The following is a 15,044-nucleotide window of genomic DNA, read 5'->3' on the forward strand; positions in this document are numbered from 1 at the left end:
AGTCTTGTAGTTCACCTAAACAGTACTACCCCTTTTTCACTAATTATGAACTCCCTGTTTGGCTACGTGTGTCTATCCCTATTTGCTAAAAAAGGGAGCGACGCTCGTTTTCAACGCGAACAAACAGTGCCTACAAATCAGCCAACTTCGAGTTTTTTTCTAGAAATTTAAGTAAAAAATATATCAATAAATTCTGATTTCACATTCCTATTACTAAATGGGCCTGATTAGATCTGGGTTTGGATCGAGGGCTTAGGAAAGAAAAGCCCAGGCCCAATATTACAATTGGGCCTGAGCCAATAAATTTCCGACACGCTTCTCGAAGGAGGAGTTTATCAGGAACGACAGGCCGAATTCCAGGACCGTTAACTGGACAACTTGAAAAAAGTAAACAAAGTAATCAACTTCTTCGGCCCTTTTACCTTCAACTTTAATCTTCTCGCGATCTCTTTCTCTCTCCAATTTCTTGTTTCTTTTTTTTGTTCCTTCGCTGAACAAGAATTATGTATTGATGTCTACAGAATAGTTGGAAATTTTTGATCGACTGGTGAAATGTGTTGAAGTGACAGGAGTGAGCGGATAAAATAATTACTTTGACGTATTAGAGATATGGGCTCGGAAGGTAACGCCGCCGCTTCTTCTTCTTCTTCCTCTCCGACGGCGACAACGGCGGGGGTGGCGTCGCCGAGTATTAAACGAGGTAGGGATCCCGAGGATGAGGTTTATGTCGATAATCTTCACTCGCACAAGCGTTATCTTAGCGAGGTATGATGCGTTCTCCAGCTCCTTTTGCTTCCCCCCCCCCCCCAAATTATCGTCTCCCATTCTGCGAATGCGTGTTTCCTACATTGTTTTTTCAACCTTTACCTTCATCAATCGATTGGCTTGGAGTGCTTGCTTTGTGATGTATCTTTGGAATTGAAATCTTGGTTAAATGATCAGGAAAATTAGATTTATGTTATGCATGGAGCCACCATTTTGGTGATTCTACTAACTGTAGAACACACTGTCTTCGTCTTGGCTTCAAGGTGGAATGCAAAGTAAATGTTTATGCTGCAATTGAATTGTGATGGGTTTTTATTGACTCATCTAGTGTGGTTTCCAAATGCTATTGGACGCGAAAAGTTATTGTTATTGAAACTTGTACTCCTTTTGTTCAATAAGAAAATTCTACAAATGATTTAAGTTTTTCTCGTTTTCCTTCTCCTCATCCCCAACCGAGTCATTCCTATTTCGAGTATTACATGGAAGTAGTTATATCATTATGGAAGTTTATATATGTTATTGTAACAATTACTTGGTATCTGCATTCCTTTGTTTTCTAATCTTTCTTTCTTTTTTTTTTTTTTTTTGCTTTCTTTGTTTGCATTTGGTGGCACAATTTGTCACATATCACATGGAAAATTGCAGATTATGGCTTCAAGTCTGAATGGACTAACGGTTGGAGATCCCTTGTCAGAAAATCTTATGGATTCTCCTTTAAGGTCTGAAAGCATTCCCTATCTTAGGTTAGTGTTGCGGATTTCTCATATACTTACAAATTAGACAAAATGTATTTAAATATCACAAATAATACCCATCCCTAGTTACTTGTTTGCTGGAGTGAATGTTTTGGTAAGAGTCACATGATCGAGTGTAACAATGCGTGAAGCCTAGCACCCAAGCGACCAGAGAGAATTGCCTTCATAAAAGCATGTTGAAAAATATAATGTAATTGAAGAGAAGTAAAAAACATCTAGATTTATTAGCCTTATTTATTCAGGCCTTTCTTTGAGTTCAATGTTCATGAGCTCAGGTTTGTTCATTCCCACTCGGCTTATTGGCTAAACGAGAGTAAAGACACAGTAAATCAAGAAATGCAAGCTTCTTCAGTCCATATTTCCTCAGATTCGGAGAGGTCTTGAAGCATTGTCGAGATATGGAGTTTTTGAGAACCTATAAGGTGTGATTGTAACCTGAAACAATCGTTTTGAAACTTTTATAGAGAATGTCCGGACTACAGGAGTCCTTGGAGAGTACCTGGGGAAGCAAAGGGTTGGCACTGACTCCACTCTAGTTTTTTAACATCAACTTCTGTGTGGAGAAAATAATGCTGAAAATAACTAAACTAATGTGGTGCTTTTATTATTTCTGATGAATGTTGTATTTCCTGTTTTCTAATGTTCATGGTTATCTGGCATCCAGCAAAGGCTAATTTTCCCTGCACTGCTATTGATTTCAGGGATGAAATATCTGTACAGTATTCACCAATGTCAGAAGACTCAGATGACTCAAGATATTATGAGAGTTCCACAAATACATGTTCTTCCCAGCCTGAGAGTGCTCCCACTAGTCCAGTATCTCCTTACAGGTGCCAGAAACCGCTAAGTGGATTTGTGTCTGGGCCTCCTACCACATCTTATCCTTCACCCAGCGGTATTGCTTCTCCTTCAGCATCACCACAGCCTCGTCAGCGTGGCTCTGATACTGAGGGTCGATTCCCATCATCGCCTAGTGATATATGCCACTCAGCTGACTTAAGAAGGGCTGCACTTTTACGATCTGTGCAGATGCGGGCACAACCTGTTGGGTCATCCAATTTTGAATTGCCACTTAGTCCAGGACAAGAATCTGGGAATAATATAGAATCTGAGGAGCGGCCATGTTCGTATATGAAGCTGGACGTTGATGAGAGGGGCTATCAGATTGCTGAATGTGAAAACGAGGATAAATCTTCAGGTGAATGATTCTCCAATACACTGGGTCCATGGACTTGCTTCAATATCAGCATTGTGTAAAAAGTTTTTGCATAGTAAAGATAGGTACATTTTTCAGAAATTAGCCTGTGCCCTTGCTGCAAGGATGTTTTGCTGGATGGGTTCTCTTTGGACTGTTGGCTGTTTGAAAAGGTGTTGGCACATTGGCACTGAATAACCTGGACATGATCTACTTGGCTGGAGAGCAATTTTGATGCTAATTCTGCTTCTTCCCTTTTCTTTTCTTTTCTCTTATTTACATAGGCACCACCTGTTATATATTTAAATTTCCACTTAAACTATAAACTTCTGAAATTTTTCTGTGGGCCGGAAGTTGACTTCGAGGGTGGATATTTCTTTTTCATGATCTCATCAAGCCGTGAAGGTGGACAAACAACTTAAATTGCGTTCTGGGATTGAACCAAATATTTAGTGCCATATGAGTGCTGTGGCCTCATAAGAGATGCTTCTTGTGGTTTGCAATAAGTACTCCGAACTTATCGCACCATAAGTGATTAGGTTTTAAGAGGATGGCAGGAAATGTCAGCTTTAGAGATGATTACATTTGTTGTCAACTTAAACTTCTCTTGGCTAATTCCTATATTCAAAAGCAAATGTGAACTCGTTTCTTCGCAAATTATAAAAGTGTATAAGGTCATTTTACAAAGCAGCCCTTCAAAGACCACCAGAATAAGGATAGGCGACGATAGTATAAAGAAGCTCGGTGGATAAACTTCACAGACAAATGATACCGCCGCTTTCAATTGGTACCGGAAAACGCTTTCAATTGATATCAGAATAGTTGGGTAGTTTACACATAAAGGAACAAAATCTCACTTGTTACTTGAAAGATCAGGAGCTGGAGGCCGGCGTTCTATGTGCACTATACTCGCATGCAAATCCTCTAGATCCTCCAAGTAAACTTTTTTCATGCTGAGTTCCCTTCTCAGCTTGGCAAAGCACTCAAAAATCTGCAAGCCCAGCTTCTGTCTGGCTTCCTCATGTTCGGATACTTCTGAGGACTTAGATTTGTCTGTGAGTAAATGAGCTGACCAGCGGTTGTAATCAACTACTGAATTGTCTAATCTGCCAAGCGAAACAGAGAAAACAGTTAATAACAATTACTATAACCTTATTGCACATGACAAATATATTGGAGAACAGAGTTAATGCTTGTGAACAGGATGACATATTACATTTCCAGACAGCACGGGGACATTTTATAAGATGGATGGTGAACAAATGCAGTAAGAGATGATAAGCTGAAACCACTTTGCACGAGAGATCAACAAAATACTTCAACAAGAAAGGCACTAACAGTAAATATCTAGTCATGGAACAAGAAACTAGCAAGTTGTCGGGAACTGACTGATGGTTTCTTTATATTGATAGTTTTACTTGGTAAAAAAGTTTACGGATATTTGGTTTCCGATAAGGAGGAATTCTCACCTTTGAAGTTTGTCCAGATGGATTTTCTCATTCCGTACGATATAGAAGGCGTCCACAACATCCTTGCCTCTCCTTGCTAATCCCACAAAGTCACCAACAGACTTACATCTGAAATGTATTTTATAATCACTAGTCTCTTCGTTTATGTTCTTGATCCTAATCGCAGCTACATCTACAGCATCAAAAGCATGAACTGGAAACACATGACTTCCCACTTCAATTTTACCAACTGAAATTGCTCTTCTGCTCGAGTCTACGTCCTTTAGATCAGGCGGATAAGACACTTCAGTGTACAATTCTTATGCTCGCGAATAACATATAAGGGATAACATAAGAAAACGATTTCAGCAAAATGTTTACCTCAAACTCGATCTTGCAACACCTAACTCCATTAGGTGCAGTTACAAATGAAGCACCAGAGACCTTTCCAAATACTGAAATAGCTTCCACAAGCTCAGAGAGACCCACCGTCGAGCCTATATTCTTAATAGAGACATAGTTTGGTGTTTCGATATCGGAGACTTTTTTAGTGTCATCAGGAACTGTAGAAGAATGACTATGGCCGCCAAGCTTTGAAGTTGAAGTTGGAGAAGCTCTACCAATATTTGCAACAATGTCTTTTATCCTTGGCGTGGTATCTGAAGAAGGGGCCCTGCCAGCAAATTCTCTTCTAGAGGGATTCGATTTCTGCAGAAACAAAGAAAGATATAAACATCAGATTATCTTAAACTGAACAAAATGCACTGCCATCTTAATACGAAAAAGAAATGCCTAAAAAACAGAGTATGTTTACAGAATAACGTACAACGGAAACAAACAAAATCAAAGACATTACTTCAAAAATTAAGAGGAAGCATCAACCAAGACATCAGTAAAGCATACATACCAGAAGATGATCGGGTTTCTCAGTAACCAGTTTTATCTGCTTCGTAGAGCAATCTGATATTTCTGGACCTAACTCCTCGAAATCCTTATCCTCAACCGCAGAAGAGTGCACCGACCTACTTGAGCTGTTAATTTGGCGATGAGGGACGACTGATCTTGATGAAATTGCATTGCGTGTGTATCTCCTACATGTATCTGGCAAGTAAAAACGGAATCTGTGCGTTAAAAGAAACTGGAAAATAGAAAAATGTTAGGGTTTTGGGAGCAAGGTTCAAATTTCAAAACTATGACCAGCATATAATGGATACATGGAAGCTGCGAGTCTGGACTTCATCTTTGTTGGAGGAAGATCGCCCGACAAAGAACCGCCGCGCGGTGGTGGATTTCACGGCAGGTCTAAAATGTAACTAGAAAATGACCCGACCCACCCTAAAAATGTATAATTGTAGGCCGAATTCTTGTATTGGGCTACTACAGCTTTGAATTCTAAGCATTGGGCTGATAATGTTTGGGCCAGTTAAGGAACGTACTGAAATAATAACTGCCCCGAAAAATAATGTGCACTCATTATTGATTCACATGTACTGTAGAACAACATAAAAACTAATTTAAGACATGTATCATAAATTTCAAAGCTCTATCTGATTATTGGTTGGCGTCCCAAAGCCATGTTGCATTCCCGATCCAACCATACGCGTCATACCAATCCCATTCCCATGGAGAGCTAATCACCAGCCAGTCCACGTTCCCCCTTGATCCCTCGCCACAATCCCCCAATTTCCCATTTCCTCGCCGCTTTCTCCCTCCTTCCCCAGTACCAAACTTATCGGGTCGGGTACAGAGTGGGCTAAGCCATCTAGTGAATGATTGAACTTGGATTGAATCTACCAAAAGTCATAGATTATTTATTCAACACTATCGACAAGTGAAAGCAAGAATTGTAAATTAATTTTCTGTTATGAATTGAATAGTGTTAAAAAATTTTGCTAGAAATGACCCATTTTACAATAAGCAACATTCAACCGTGTTATTTGTGTTAAAACCAATATTAGGAAGCCGTTACAAGATTATAACAAAACTCAGTTCGTTTATTCGTCCCTCGACATAAATATAAGTTACAAAAAAAAAATAAATAGAGGACAAAAATGAGATTCCACACTTGTTATAAATGTACTTAATTCATACATATATGTAGCCTGACAAATGAGATTGGTAGATAGAGACCTGCCTGACTGAAGCAGGTTCATGTCTAAATTTTTAATTCTGAATTCGGAGATGGGGTTTAATTATAACTTATGCTTAATGCATATATTTGTAATATAAATTTTATATTTAACATGATGATTATTTAGTAATTTGAATTATCGCCCAAAACCCATTGTATTCTGGGGTTTTAATTCATGCGTAATAAAAATTATTATTTAATGATAATAATTATTTTTTTCCTCCCTATTTCTCTAAATTATATGCTTTTTCTTAAATTAAATTTATAGTATTAATAAATACAACATTCTTTATCGTGTGGACCAAAAGTATAACTTTACTAAGTATGTAGCATACAAAACATTTTTATTGTTTTTTACATTTGTTATGGATTGGGCTGATCTGTGTAAAGGGCTTGAATAAATCTGGGCCTGGGTAGAATCAAAACAATGGCCCATTTAATACAGGTGTCCCGCCCGAGCGACCCAATGGAAAAAGAATGGGACAAGAAAGAAAGTACGTGGCAAACTATTATTGGTTGGAACAAGTGGGAGCGCTTCCTGATTGGTGGATTCGCCCAGTACCACGTTGCATACCCAAGACACTCGTTGATTTCTCAGCACTTTTTCTCAGCAAAAAATATGGCAAATTCGTATTCTCTTCCGCGGTTCAGCATTCCCCTCAGAGACGCGAAAAGACATCTCCCAAATCGCACACACTAACACACGCATACGTACATTGATACATATAGTAGTATTAGATCTCTTCGTGAGATTCCCAAGTTCGACAGGCTGTTCATTGTATTGGCTTGAAGATCCGCTTAAAACTTTAGGTGTTTGTTTTTTGGTCGTAATTTTGATCTCTGTGCCTGATTGTGATGGCGCATCGAAGATCAAAATTATTACTGTTTTTCTGTTTTGTATCCTACTGTCTGTTCGCCTTTGCTGCGTAAGTATTGGAATTAATTGTTTTGTTATCAATCAGTTTTAATGCAAATTTACTGGTTCGAGTTTGTGTTGATGGTGTTTTTCTGAATTTTCGCATATATAATAGGAAGAGTTATTATGACATTCTCCAAGTGCCAAGAGGCGCTTCGGATGAGCAAATAAAGCGTGCCTATCGGAAGCTTGCATTGAAATATCATCCAGATAAAAATCAAGGAAATGAAGAGGCGAACAAGAAATTCGCAGAGATTAACAATGGTATTCCATTTTTTTCACAATTTTCCGGTTTATTTTTCAATATTATCTTGCTTATGGTTAGCTTTGGAAAATAGTGATATCAGCATTAATCTAATTTATTCGGAAGATTTTGACTGGTTCGAATGGTTGGATTTTGTAGCTTACGAAGTTCTGTCAGATAGTGAAAAGAGAGGTATATATGATAGATATGGTGAGGATGGTCTTAAGCAGCATGCGGCTAATGGAGGTAGAGGTGGAGGCGGTATGAATATCCAAGACATTTTCAGCTCGTAAGTTCCATTCCGCATTTATGTTGATTTCACTGTTCGTATTGCCTTCTGTTGTTGAATCAGTAATTTCATCCTATCCAACTGAAAATTCGATAATTCCTTGAGTTGAATATAAATATAGGTCTTATGAATCTTCCGGTTCTTATTCAAGTTATGAAGAAACTTTGCTGTTTGTTTTTGGTATCCATTCTTCTGTTTCTATTAATATGAGAACTTAAAAGTAAGCTGGAGGCTGTGCTATATCTGTATTCAGGACTACATCACTTGAAGTTATTGCATGACATTAAAGCTAATCAAATGAAACTAGCAATTCACTTTTTACTAAGAAATGCTTGCATATGTTATGCTTGATGCTTCATTCGGAAAGCTCAATCAAATAAAACTAGTCATTCATTGTTTTCCTTTATATAACAATTGGTTGAAGTTATTGCATGACATTAAAGCTAATCAAATGAAACTAGCAATTCACTTTTTACTAAGAAATGCTTGCATATGTTATGCTTGATGCTTCATTCGGAAAGCTCAATCAAATAAAACTAGTCATTCATTGTTTTCCTTTATATAACAATTGGTTGCTTATGTTTTGGCCTTCATTTTAATCAATATCATGAAAATATATGAAGGTTGTCCAGTGATATACCTTATTTTGCATTTTTAGTTGTTAGGAAGAGTTCCGATGGACTTGTCCAACTATTATTGTTCAATTCTTATTAGACTCAACTAGAACCTTGCAATATCCTCTTGGACAAGAAATATACAGCAAAATGTTCTCATTGGAATGGAAAGCTCAAAGATGCATCATATATTCACTTATCTTTTCTAGATTTCTTTGCTGAAGGGGAATGACTGGGCGTTTGGCTTAAAATTTCCATTGATGTTGGACTCTCAGCATCCTATTCTGGCATATGCTGCTATTGTTGTAAACTTCCCAAATTATCAATTATTGCAGTACAGGGTTCCTAACTTCTTTCGTAGTTATCATGGAGAGATTTTCATGTTTAGGCCATAGGAAATGTCAATTTTAGTTTGGCTAGCAAATTCATTATACTGCTTATTCTATGGAATTTAATGGTGGTTTTTGTTGATTGTGAAATTGAAACTCTCTTGATGAATCTATAAGCTGATTTGCTGATAAAAAACTATCTTGCCAGTTTCTTTGGCGGAGGTCCCATGGAAGAAGAAGAGAGGGTTGTTAAAGGTGATGATGTGATTGTTGAATTGGATGCGACACTTGAAGATCTGTACATGGGCGGCAGTTTAAAGGTACTGAATATGGCAGAGATGCTGGTATAGAAATAACTTTATACAGAATGAACTCTTCGATTATTAAGGGACATATTCATTTAATGTACATTAATTGCAGAAAATTTAATATTTAATAGCTAAAAAAGACTACTGATAATTTTTTAAAAATATTTGCAAGGCAGATGATGTCCTTTACATTATGACCTAATTGCAATTTTTACAGTGCTTTCTTTAAAAATCAAACCATTGCATTCAAATGTCCAAATTTTCTTAATATACATTATTTTCTGTTGGAAATTTAATTGGGTTTCCTATGCTTTCTTATGCATGAAGATTTTTTCTATACTCGAAAGTGAAACAAAATATCTTCCCATAAAATGTCATAATTCAGTTTGAGACATCGCAGCCTATATGTAGTTGGCCTATGTGTGAATGTAATGTGGAATTCATCAGGTTTGGAGGGTGAAAAATGTAATAAAACCAGCTCCAGGGAAGAGGCGCTGCAACTGTAGAAATGAGGTTTATCACAAGCAAATTGGACCAGGGATGTTTCAGCAGATGACAGAGCAGGTATGCCAGAAACTCACCAAGTTACATTGTGTAGCAGAAAGAATCTTTTTCGTCTTGCCTTGTTCTTCTCTGTTGGAGTTGCCTAAGTTGTCTTATCTTGCCTTTCCAGGTGTGTGAACAGTGCCCAAATGTGAAGTATGAAAGGGAGGGCGATTTCATCACTGTGGATATTGAGAAAGGAATGCAGGATGGGCAAGTAAGCTTGTCTTCTTTTTAGTTGATATTTTCATGCATGCCATGTGCCAATCGTTTGTAGCCGAATTTTCAGTTTTGCATTCATGCAAAATCTGACTTATTCAATCATAATTTCCATAATAGAGAAGGTCTGTGCTTTGGTGTCATCTGTAGGCATTCAGAAAGTGTTCTGACAGGTTTATTTTACAGGAAGTGGTATTCTATGAAGATGGTGAGCCAATAGTAGATGGTGAAGCTGGAGATCTTAAGGTTTGATCTTTATCTTTGGTTCCAAACTTTCAATGTTGGACATGGAACGATTTTAATTTAAGTGGTTCCAATTTACTCGGCCTACAATTTTTTGATTGGTTATTCATGTATCTGTAGTTTCGCATACGTACTGCACCTCATGATCGCTTCAGGAGGGACGGCAATGATCTGCACACAACAGTTACTATTACTTTGGTAATGTCGTTTTTTGCAATGTTACTCCTTTTCTTTGCCTTTTCAGCTCACTGTCCCTTTCTTGTTTGACATCCCCCACCCCAACCCACACATCATGCCTAGTGTCTACTTTCATTCTTTAAGCCTGTCATTTTAGTAGTCTTGGCAAAACAGAGTCAATTTAACCAACAATGCTCTGTCTTGGAAGTTTTAAACCTGAAGAAGTGAGGACACTCGACTTGATTGTCATCATCGTCACTGCAAAATAATTTGTTCACTAAGTCTATGATACACAAAGCTGATGGAAGCTATTAGGATATGCTGGCATGCTAAATGTTTTCCCCTAATATATTAGCTGTTCCCTCTTCAGTATTTTGGTTATTATTTGGCTACCGTACATAAAGATTACTGAATGGTTTTAACTAGACGTTGACTTCTTTTTGTTCAGGTTCAAGCTCTTGTTGGTTTTGAGAAGACCATTAAACACCTTGATGAGCATTTGGTGGATATCAGCTCCAAGGTGAGTGGCTACCTTTTACTGAAATTTGCAATTACTACTAAATTGGGTTGTGCAAGATTGCCATTGCATCTCCATTTGCAACGAGGAATGAGAGTTGTATGAATGTTTTCATTTTTTCTTAGGGTATCACAAAGCCCAAGGAAGTCAGGAAATTTGTCGGCGAAGGTATGCCATTACATTTTAGTAACAAGAAGGGGGATTTATATGTCACGTTTGAGGTTCTTTTCCCAACCTCATTAACAGAGGACCAAAAGACAAAGATAAAGGGAATTCTAGGTTAGATACCACTTTAGTGTTGCCAAGATTGTGCAGAGACCTAAGCTACTCTTGCCTCTATTGAATTTTCATTTTTCTCTGATTAGCATTCTGCAATTTTGTTCAAATAGTAGATAATTTGTCAGAGAGCTGTAACCATCCAGGGATGTCTAAATATTTCCTGGTATTTAGCTTGGTTCTGAACCATTGGGGTTCATTTCTGCTACTTGTTATGTCATTTAAGTGAATTGATGAGCTAGAAATGATAGTTGAGAATTTTATCAATTTTTGTCCTCGACATGGTTTAAATGCTTGACAAAGAGCTTAGCTTTTTCAATTATAGGTTCTCTTTTGAAGAAAACACGTCACTTCAGCGAAAAAATTCAAATCCTTTTTTCTTTATTTTGTTCCATACATACTTTTATTAAAAATAAATATTAATTTGACACACCAGTCAATATAAAATACATCATAATTAATTCAAATATATTCTTCTTTTCATACTTACATTTATACAAACTATTTTGCACCAAAAATTTAAAATAAACTCGTAAACAGACAAGTTATGAACAAATTTTCCGTATGCCATCTTTTATATTAGATCAAATTATGAGATTTCTTTGGTTGGGCTCACAAACTGTAAATTCTAAAATTTTTCACTCTATCATGTATTTTTATGGAAAAATATCACATCTCTTTGTATAAAAAACTATAGCATTTCAATTAAAACAAATTCACTTTATCTCTCCTGGTTAAACAGATTGAAGAGCTCAAAGTGAAAACATTTTTCCGTTCTTCAAGTCACAGCATCATTAGTTCCAAATTTCAGCTATTTTAAAATCGAACAAACACCAGAATCGAGGGCATTGGCAGTTCAGGAGCATTTTCTTCTTCGAAGACCTTGCAATACGACGGAGTCCAAACGACCTTACTGAGTAGCCACTTTTCCCGCCAATGTTAACCCGGTAGGTTCCTTCCTCCACAGGCAGATAAGAATTAGATTTGCTGTAAAACAGCAACCATACCAAGTAGCGAGAGAAAGGACTATGTATCCAGATCATGAAAATTTCTTGCAGTCGACACCTACGCTTGCAAAATCACCAGCCCCCTCCCTCGACCACCACCCCAGATTCACCCCAAAGTAATAAAACAGAGAATAAAATAAAAAGGACTGTAAAAATAATACCTCAGTCAATTGATGCCAGTTTCTCTTCATCAACCTCGAAAGCCTTCCTGGCTTGTTTCAGCTCTTCATTCATCGATAACAACTCTGTACATCGATTAAGTTTTGGCAAATCCTACAGATATCACAGTTCTTTATGAGACTGGGAAACATTGTCTTGTAGCTTGGCTTCTTTAAGTGTGCTTTTGAAACATATACAAATGGAAGATAAAGATTAGAACTCAAACTGCAGGCACGCTTTAGGTACTAGTCAGATATTGATATTTCTATTACTTGGAAGATGGGAATTTACATGAGAGAATTAAGTTCCCAACAGCTGCTTTACCTTCCGGATTAGAAAGAGAAAATCCTCTGTCAAAAGCTTTCCTCTCTTGGATGCAATATCTTGAGCTTTGTGGACCTGCGACAGTCGTCATCACAGTTCACTTTTTGCTGAATTTGGACAAGGACAACAAACATCCATTCATAAACAAGGAAAACAATCCAAAAAGCAAGCCTACTATTCAGGTAATTATATGGAAAATTCTAAAACCAGAAGACTTGCCATATCAGTGACATACTCCACAACAATATCCTCAGCCAGCGCAACAGTCTCTGGAAGTGGCTGCAATGCAACAATTGCAACACATAAGCATTTCAAAATAGAAGAAAATATCAAACAGGCAGAATAACATATAAACTTCGATCCATCTCATAGACAAAACTTCACGCAGATATTGTAAATAAAATGTATGATGTTAACTAATAATTCCAGCTTCCAAATTGAACTTGTCGAATGTGTACAACATATCATAAGGAATATGACCACAGGTTGTAATGTCCTCGTGTACTGCAGTTACAGCCGAACTTCCTACTAATGAGACATACATGCAAGTGAGCATAAAATGCGTTCACGATACCTTCTCAATCTACTATAATCAGCTCTAGAATTCAGTGATCATAAAATGCATTCATGATACCTTTTCAATCTACTATAATCATCTTTAGAATTGTAAATGTAATATGAAAGTGCACATATTCCCACATTGTCCACTACGTATAATAGCCAATGGATTTAACAAAAGATTGAAAACAGCAACACAAAAGGGTTTCTGCTGATAAAATTCTCAAGCAACGCTGCAAAGCAAACAAGTCCAGAGAAATCAGGGAAAAAGAACATACATTTTGATCATCCCCGAATCCATACATCATATGCTGCACTGTTGCATCCAGATGAAAAATAAGTGCGATAAAACATAAACCTCAGAATTATCGGGAATAAGGAATTGCCAGAGAAAGACTCACAATCCTTCTGAAACATTCCACGTTTACGCTTTAAGGAGGTTTCTGAAGGTTGGGATGAGCCTGGTCTTACTTTTGAGGAAGATCCTGCTGTGGTATTATTCATCTTCTATATCAGGTAACTCCTTACTTCAGCTCTTCTTTAACCAACAAGCTATTATCAATATTTAGAACTTGTGACTTCAAGATATGGATAACAACAGCACAGAAACAACACATGCACTGGCAGCTAATTACTAGTGGTTTGAATAGTTGGCAAACAGAACAACTATGAATTCTTATCTGCATATAGATGCAGGTTGACTACAGATATAGTTTTGTCATATCAATGCGAGAAGATAAATTATATTAGTTGGTTGACAAAAGTTCATGTAGTGGTTATTTTTTATTCGAAATACTTAACACATTCGTGCAAGTTTGAATTAGAATTGAGTTTCCCAGATTAATCTGTAGTAATAACGAAGAAAACAAATATTCCAAAGATGTGAGAAACGTTCCCCCTAACACTAAACCCTAATCTCCGGGGGCGAAAAAAAGTAAAAAGAAAAATAACGTCCAGACAGGTCATGTTCCATTTGATTGCTTTAGGAAACGATACTACATATAAAACATTAATGAAATTCTTCTTCCTTCGCAATCTCTGATAGCTTGGATGAATGAATTTCAGTCCACCAAAAGCATCGACGCCACGATAACTACCACGATTTAAAATAAAATTTTCACCTCAATGAGAGGAATGCTCGCCAAAATTTCCGAAAGGCTCGTTGCTGCAAAACCGTTGCGATTATGCTGATGAACGAAAGTTTATCCGAATCAAACACCAAAAAAACCAAATCATACAAAATCCGGAGCAACTGGTCAAATTTCTAGTATATTCGAGTACTAAAAATCGGTAAAAACGGAAAGACGAAGTATACTCTTGCGGTTCCCGTCGGCGTAGCCGTTGCCAGTCCGATTTGCCCCGGTAGATAGGATAATAATCCGTCCGTCTTCTTTTTTCAGTTTAGAGCATAGAGACTTGGACCTTTTATATAAAACTAATGAGAAGTAGCAACTCAGTTCGGCGCCCAAATTCTGATTAGTAGGCTTGGGCTTGGTATTGGGCTCGGGCTCGGTCTTTTTATTGGGCCTAGGCTTGGGCTTCTTGAAACTCTAAACTTCGGAGAAATCGAACTAACAATGATTGTTGTGGTAATGCAAGAAACCATATCAAAAGAACAAATATATATATATATATATATAGGCGTAGCCCCCACTACTATATTATTTATTGCTAGAAGTTACGTAGCCTTAGCAACATTTATTGCTATCGCAACCAAACTATACAAATTTATGGTGAAAAAAATATCATATATTAAAATTTAATGAAAAATAAGTGCATGGGTGTTTAATGAACTACAACCGCACCTATCGTCATTTGGTATATTTATTTCACGTTTGATTGATTTTTAAATTTGTTAAGATTTGATAACCACACTGAAATTATAATAAGGCACGGATCACGTCATGTCAAAAAAAATTATATATGTCACTTTATTTTGACTTCTGAGTTTAATAAAAATTAATTTTTTATTTTTTGTGTTATGCACTAATCAAACTAATTTTAATTTCGAAGATAAGTCAATTTTT

At 37.0% G+C, this 15,044-nt stretch overlaps 4 protein-coding genes across 12 annotated transcripts; 2 read left to right on the plus strand and 2 right to left on the minus strand.

Moving 5' to 3' along the window:
* The first annotated feature begins 309 nt into the window (after positions 1 to 309).
* LOC105163067 (pollen-specific LRR extensin-like protein) lies at positions 310 to 3,050 on the plus strand. Of its 3 annotated transcripts, XM_088882173.1 has the most exons (5): positions 310 to 396; positions 522 to 765; positions 1,411 to 1,508; positions 2,222 to 2,718; positions 2,815 to 3,050. In XM_088882173.1, exons 2-5 carry the CDS (start codon positions 610 to 612, stop codon positions 2,907 to 2,909), a joined length of 846 nt encoding a protein of 281 aa, XP_088738299.1. In that variant the 5' UTR covers positions 310 to 396; positions 522 to 609; the 3' UTR covers positions 2,910 to 3,050. The 3 variants fall into 3 exon arrangements, with proteins under 3 accessions (XP_088738299.1, XP_020550688.1, XP_020550689.1); XM_020695029.2 differs by lacking the exon at positions 310 to 396 and having other exon boundaries at positions 403 to 765; XM_020695030.2 differs by lacking the exon at positions 310 to 396 and having other exon boundaries at positions 403 to 765; positions 1,411 to 1,484.
* Positions 3,051 to 3,499: 449 nt separating this feature from the next.
* On the minus strand, positions 3,500 to 5,516 carry LOC105163068 (sucrose-phosphatase-like protein). Its single transcript, XM_011081286.3, has 5 exons — positions 5,361 to 5,516; positions 5,071 to 5,264; positions 4,545 to 4,871; positions 4,185 to 4,444; positions 3,500 to 3,821 (listed from the first exon to the last, which is right to left on the minus strand). Exons 1-5 carry the CDS (start codon positions 5,401 to 5,403, stop codon positions 3,569 to 3,571), a joined length of 1,077 nt encoding a protein of 358 aa, XP_011079588.1. The 5' UTR covers positions 5,404 to 5,516; the 3' UTR covers positions 3,500 to 3,568.
* Positions 5,517 to 6,887: 1,371 nt separating this feature from the next.
* Positions 6,888 to 11,236, plus strand: ATERDJ3B (DNAJ heat shock family protein). The gene is made up of 10 exons (XM_011081281.3): positions 6,888 to 7,220; positions 7,326 to 7,474; positions 7,614 to 7,743; positions 8,895 to 9,006; positions 9,442 to 9,558; positions 9,668 to 9,754; positions 9,943 to 10,002; positions 10,120 to 10,197; positions 10,625 to 10,696; positions 10,819 to 11,236. The coding sequence occupies exons 1-10, from the start codon at positions 7,150 to 7,152 to the stop codon at positions 10,975 to 10,977; spliced, it is 1,035 nt and encodes a 344-aa protein (XP_011079583.1). The 5' UTR covers positions 6,888 to 7,149; the 3' UTR covers positions 10,978 to 11,236.
* Positions 11,237 to 11,647: 411 nt separating this feature from the next.
* On the minus strand, positions 11,648 to 14,475 carry TAF13 (TBP-associated factor 13). 7 transcript variants are annotated; one of them, XM_020694389.2, is made up of 8 exons: positions 14,333 to 14,475; positions 14,139 to 14,204; positions 13,419 to 13,552; positions 13,296 to 13,333; positions 12,679 to 12,738; positions 12,460 to 12,534; positions 12,138 to 12,249; positions 11,648 to 11,924 (listed from the first exon to the last, which is right to left on the minus strand). In XM_020694389.2, exons 3-7 carry the CDS (start codon positions 13,519 to 13,521, stop codon positions 12,139 to 12,141), a joined length of 387 nt encoding a protein of 128 aa, XP_020550048.1. In that variant the 5' UTR covers positions 13,522 to 13,552; positions 14,139 to 14,204; positions 14,333 to 14,475; the 3' UTR covers positions 11,648 to 11,924; position 12,138. The 7 variants fall into 7 exon arrangements, with proteins under 7 accessions (XP_020550048.1, XP_011079580.1, XP_011079578.1 ...); XM_011081278.3 differs by having other exon boundaries at positions 13,419 to 13,555; XM_011081276.3 differs by having other exon boundaries at positions 13,419 to 13,569.
* Positions 14,476 to 15,044: the final 569 nt, after the last annotated feature.

Source organism: Sesamum indicum, linkage group LG6, assembly GCF_026168435.1.
Source record: "Sesamum indicum cultivar Baizhima isolate 11 linkage group LG6, ASM2616843v1, whole genome shotgun sequence".
Taxonomy (NCBI): domain Eukaryota; kingdom Viridiplantae; phylum Streptophyta; class Magnoliopsida; order Lamiales; family Pedaliaceae; genus Sesamum; species Sesamum indicum.

What these genes read in the sequence shown, in the direction of transcription:
- LOC105163068 (XM_011081286.3), bottom strand. Translation starts at nt 5,403, where the DNA reads ATGAAGTCCAGACTCGCAGCTTCCATGTATCCATTATATGCTG. An exon ending in AGAAACCCGATCATCTTCTG is followed by an intron (nt 4,872 to 5,070) that starts GTATGTATGCTT and finishes TTGTTTCTGCAG; the next exon opens with AAATCGAATCCCTCTAGAAG. An exon ending in GTTGCAAGATCGAGTTTGAG is followed by an intron (nt 4,445 to 4,544) that starts GTAAACATTTTG and finishes CCTGATCTAAAG; the next exon opens with GACGTAGACTCGAGCAGAAG.
- LOC105163067 (XM_088882173.1), top strand. Translation starts at nt 610, where the DNA reads ATGGGCTCGGAAGGTAACGCCGCCGCTTCTTCTTCTTCTTCCTCTCCG. An exon ending in ACAAGCGTTATCTTAGCGAG is followed by an intron (nt 766 to 1,410) that starts GTATGATGCGTT and finishes GGAAAATTGCAG; the next exon opens with ATTATGGCTTCAAGTCTGAA. An exon ending in GAAAGCATTCCCTATCTTAG is followed by an intron (nt 1,509 to 2,221) that starts GTTAGTGTTGCG and finishes TATTGATTTCAG; the next exon opens with GGATGAAATATCTGTACAGT.
- ATERDJ3B (XM_011081281.3), top strand. Translation starts at nt 7,150, where the DNA reads ATGGCGCATCGAAGATCAAAATTATTACTGTTTTTCTGTTTTGTATCC. An exon ending in TTCAGCAGATGACAGAGCAG is followed by an intron (nt 9,559 to 9,667) that starts GTATGCCAGAAA and finishes TTGCCTTTCCAG; the next exon opens with GTGTGTGAACAGTGCCCAAA. An exon ending in TGGTGGATATCAGCTCCAAG is followed by an intron (nt 10,697 to 10,818) that starts GTGAGTGGCTAC and finishes ATTTTTTCTTAG; the next exon opens with GGTATCACAAAGCCCAAGGA.
- TAF13 (XM_020694389.2), bottom strand. Translation starts at nt 13,521, where the DNA reads ATGAATAATACCACAGCAGGATCTTCCTCAAAAGTAAGACCAGGCTCA. An exon ending in TGGAGTATGTCACTGATATG is followed by an intron (nt 12,535 to 12,678) that starts GCAAGTCTTCTG and finishes CGACTGTCGCAG; the next exon opens with GTCCACAAAGCTCAAGATAT. An exon ending in TTCTCTTTCTAATCCGGAAG is followed by an intron (nt 12,250 to 12,459) that starts GTAAAGCAGCTG and finishes TGATATCTGTAG; the next exon opens with GATTTGCCAAAACTTAATCG.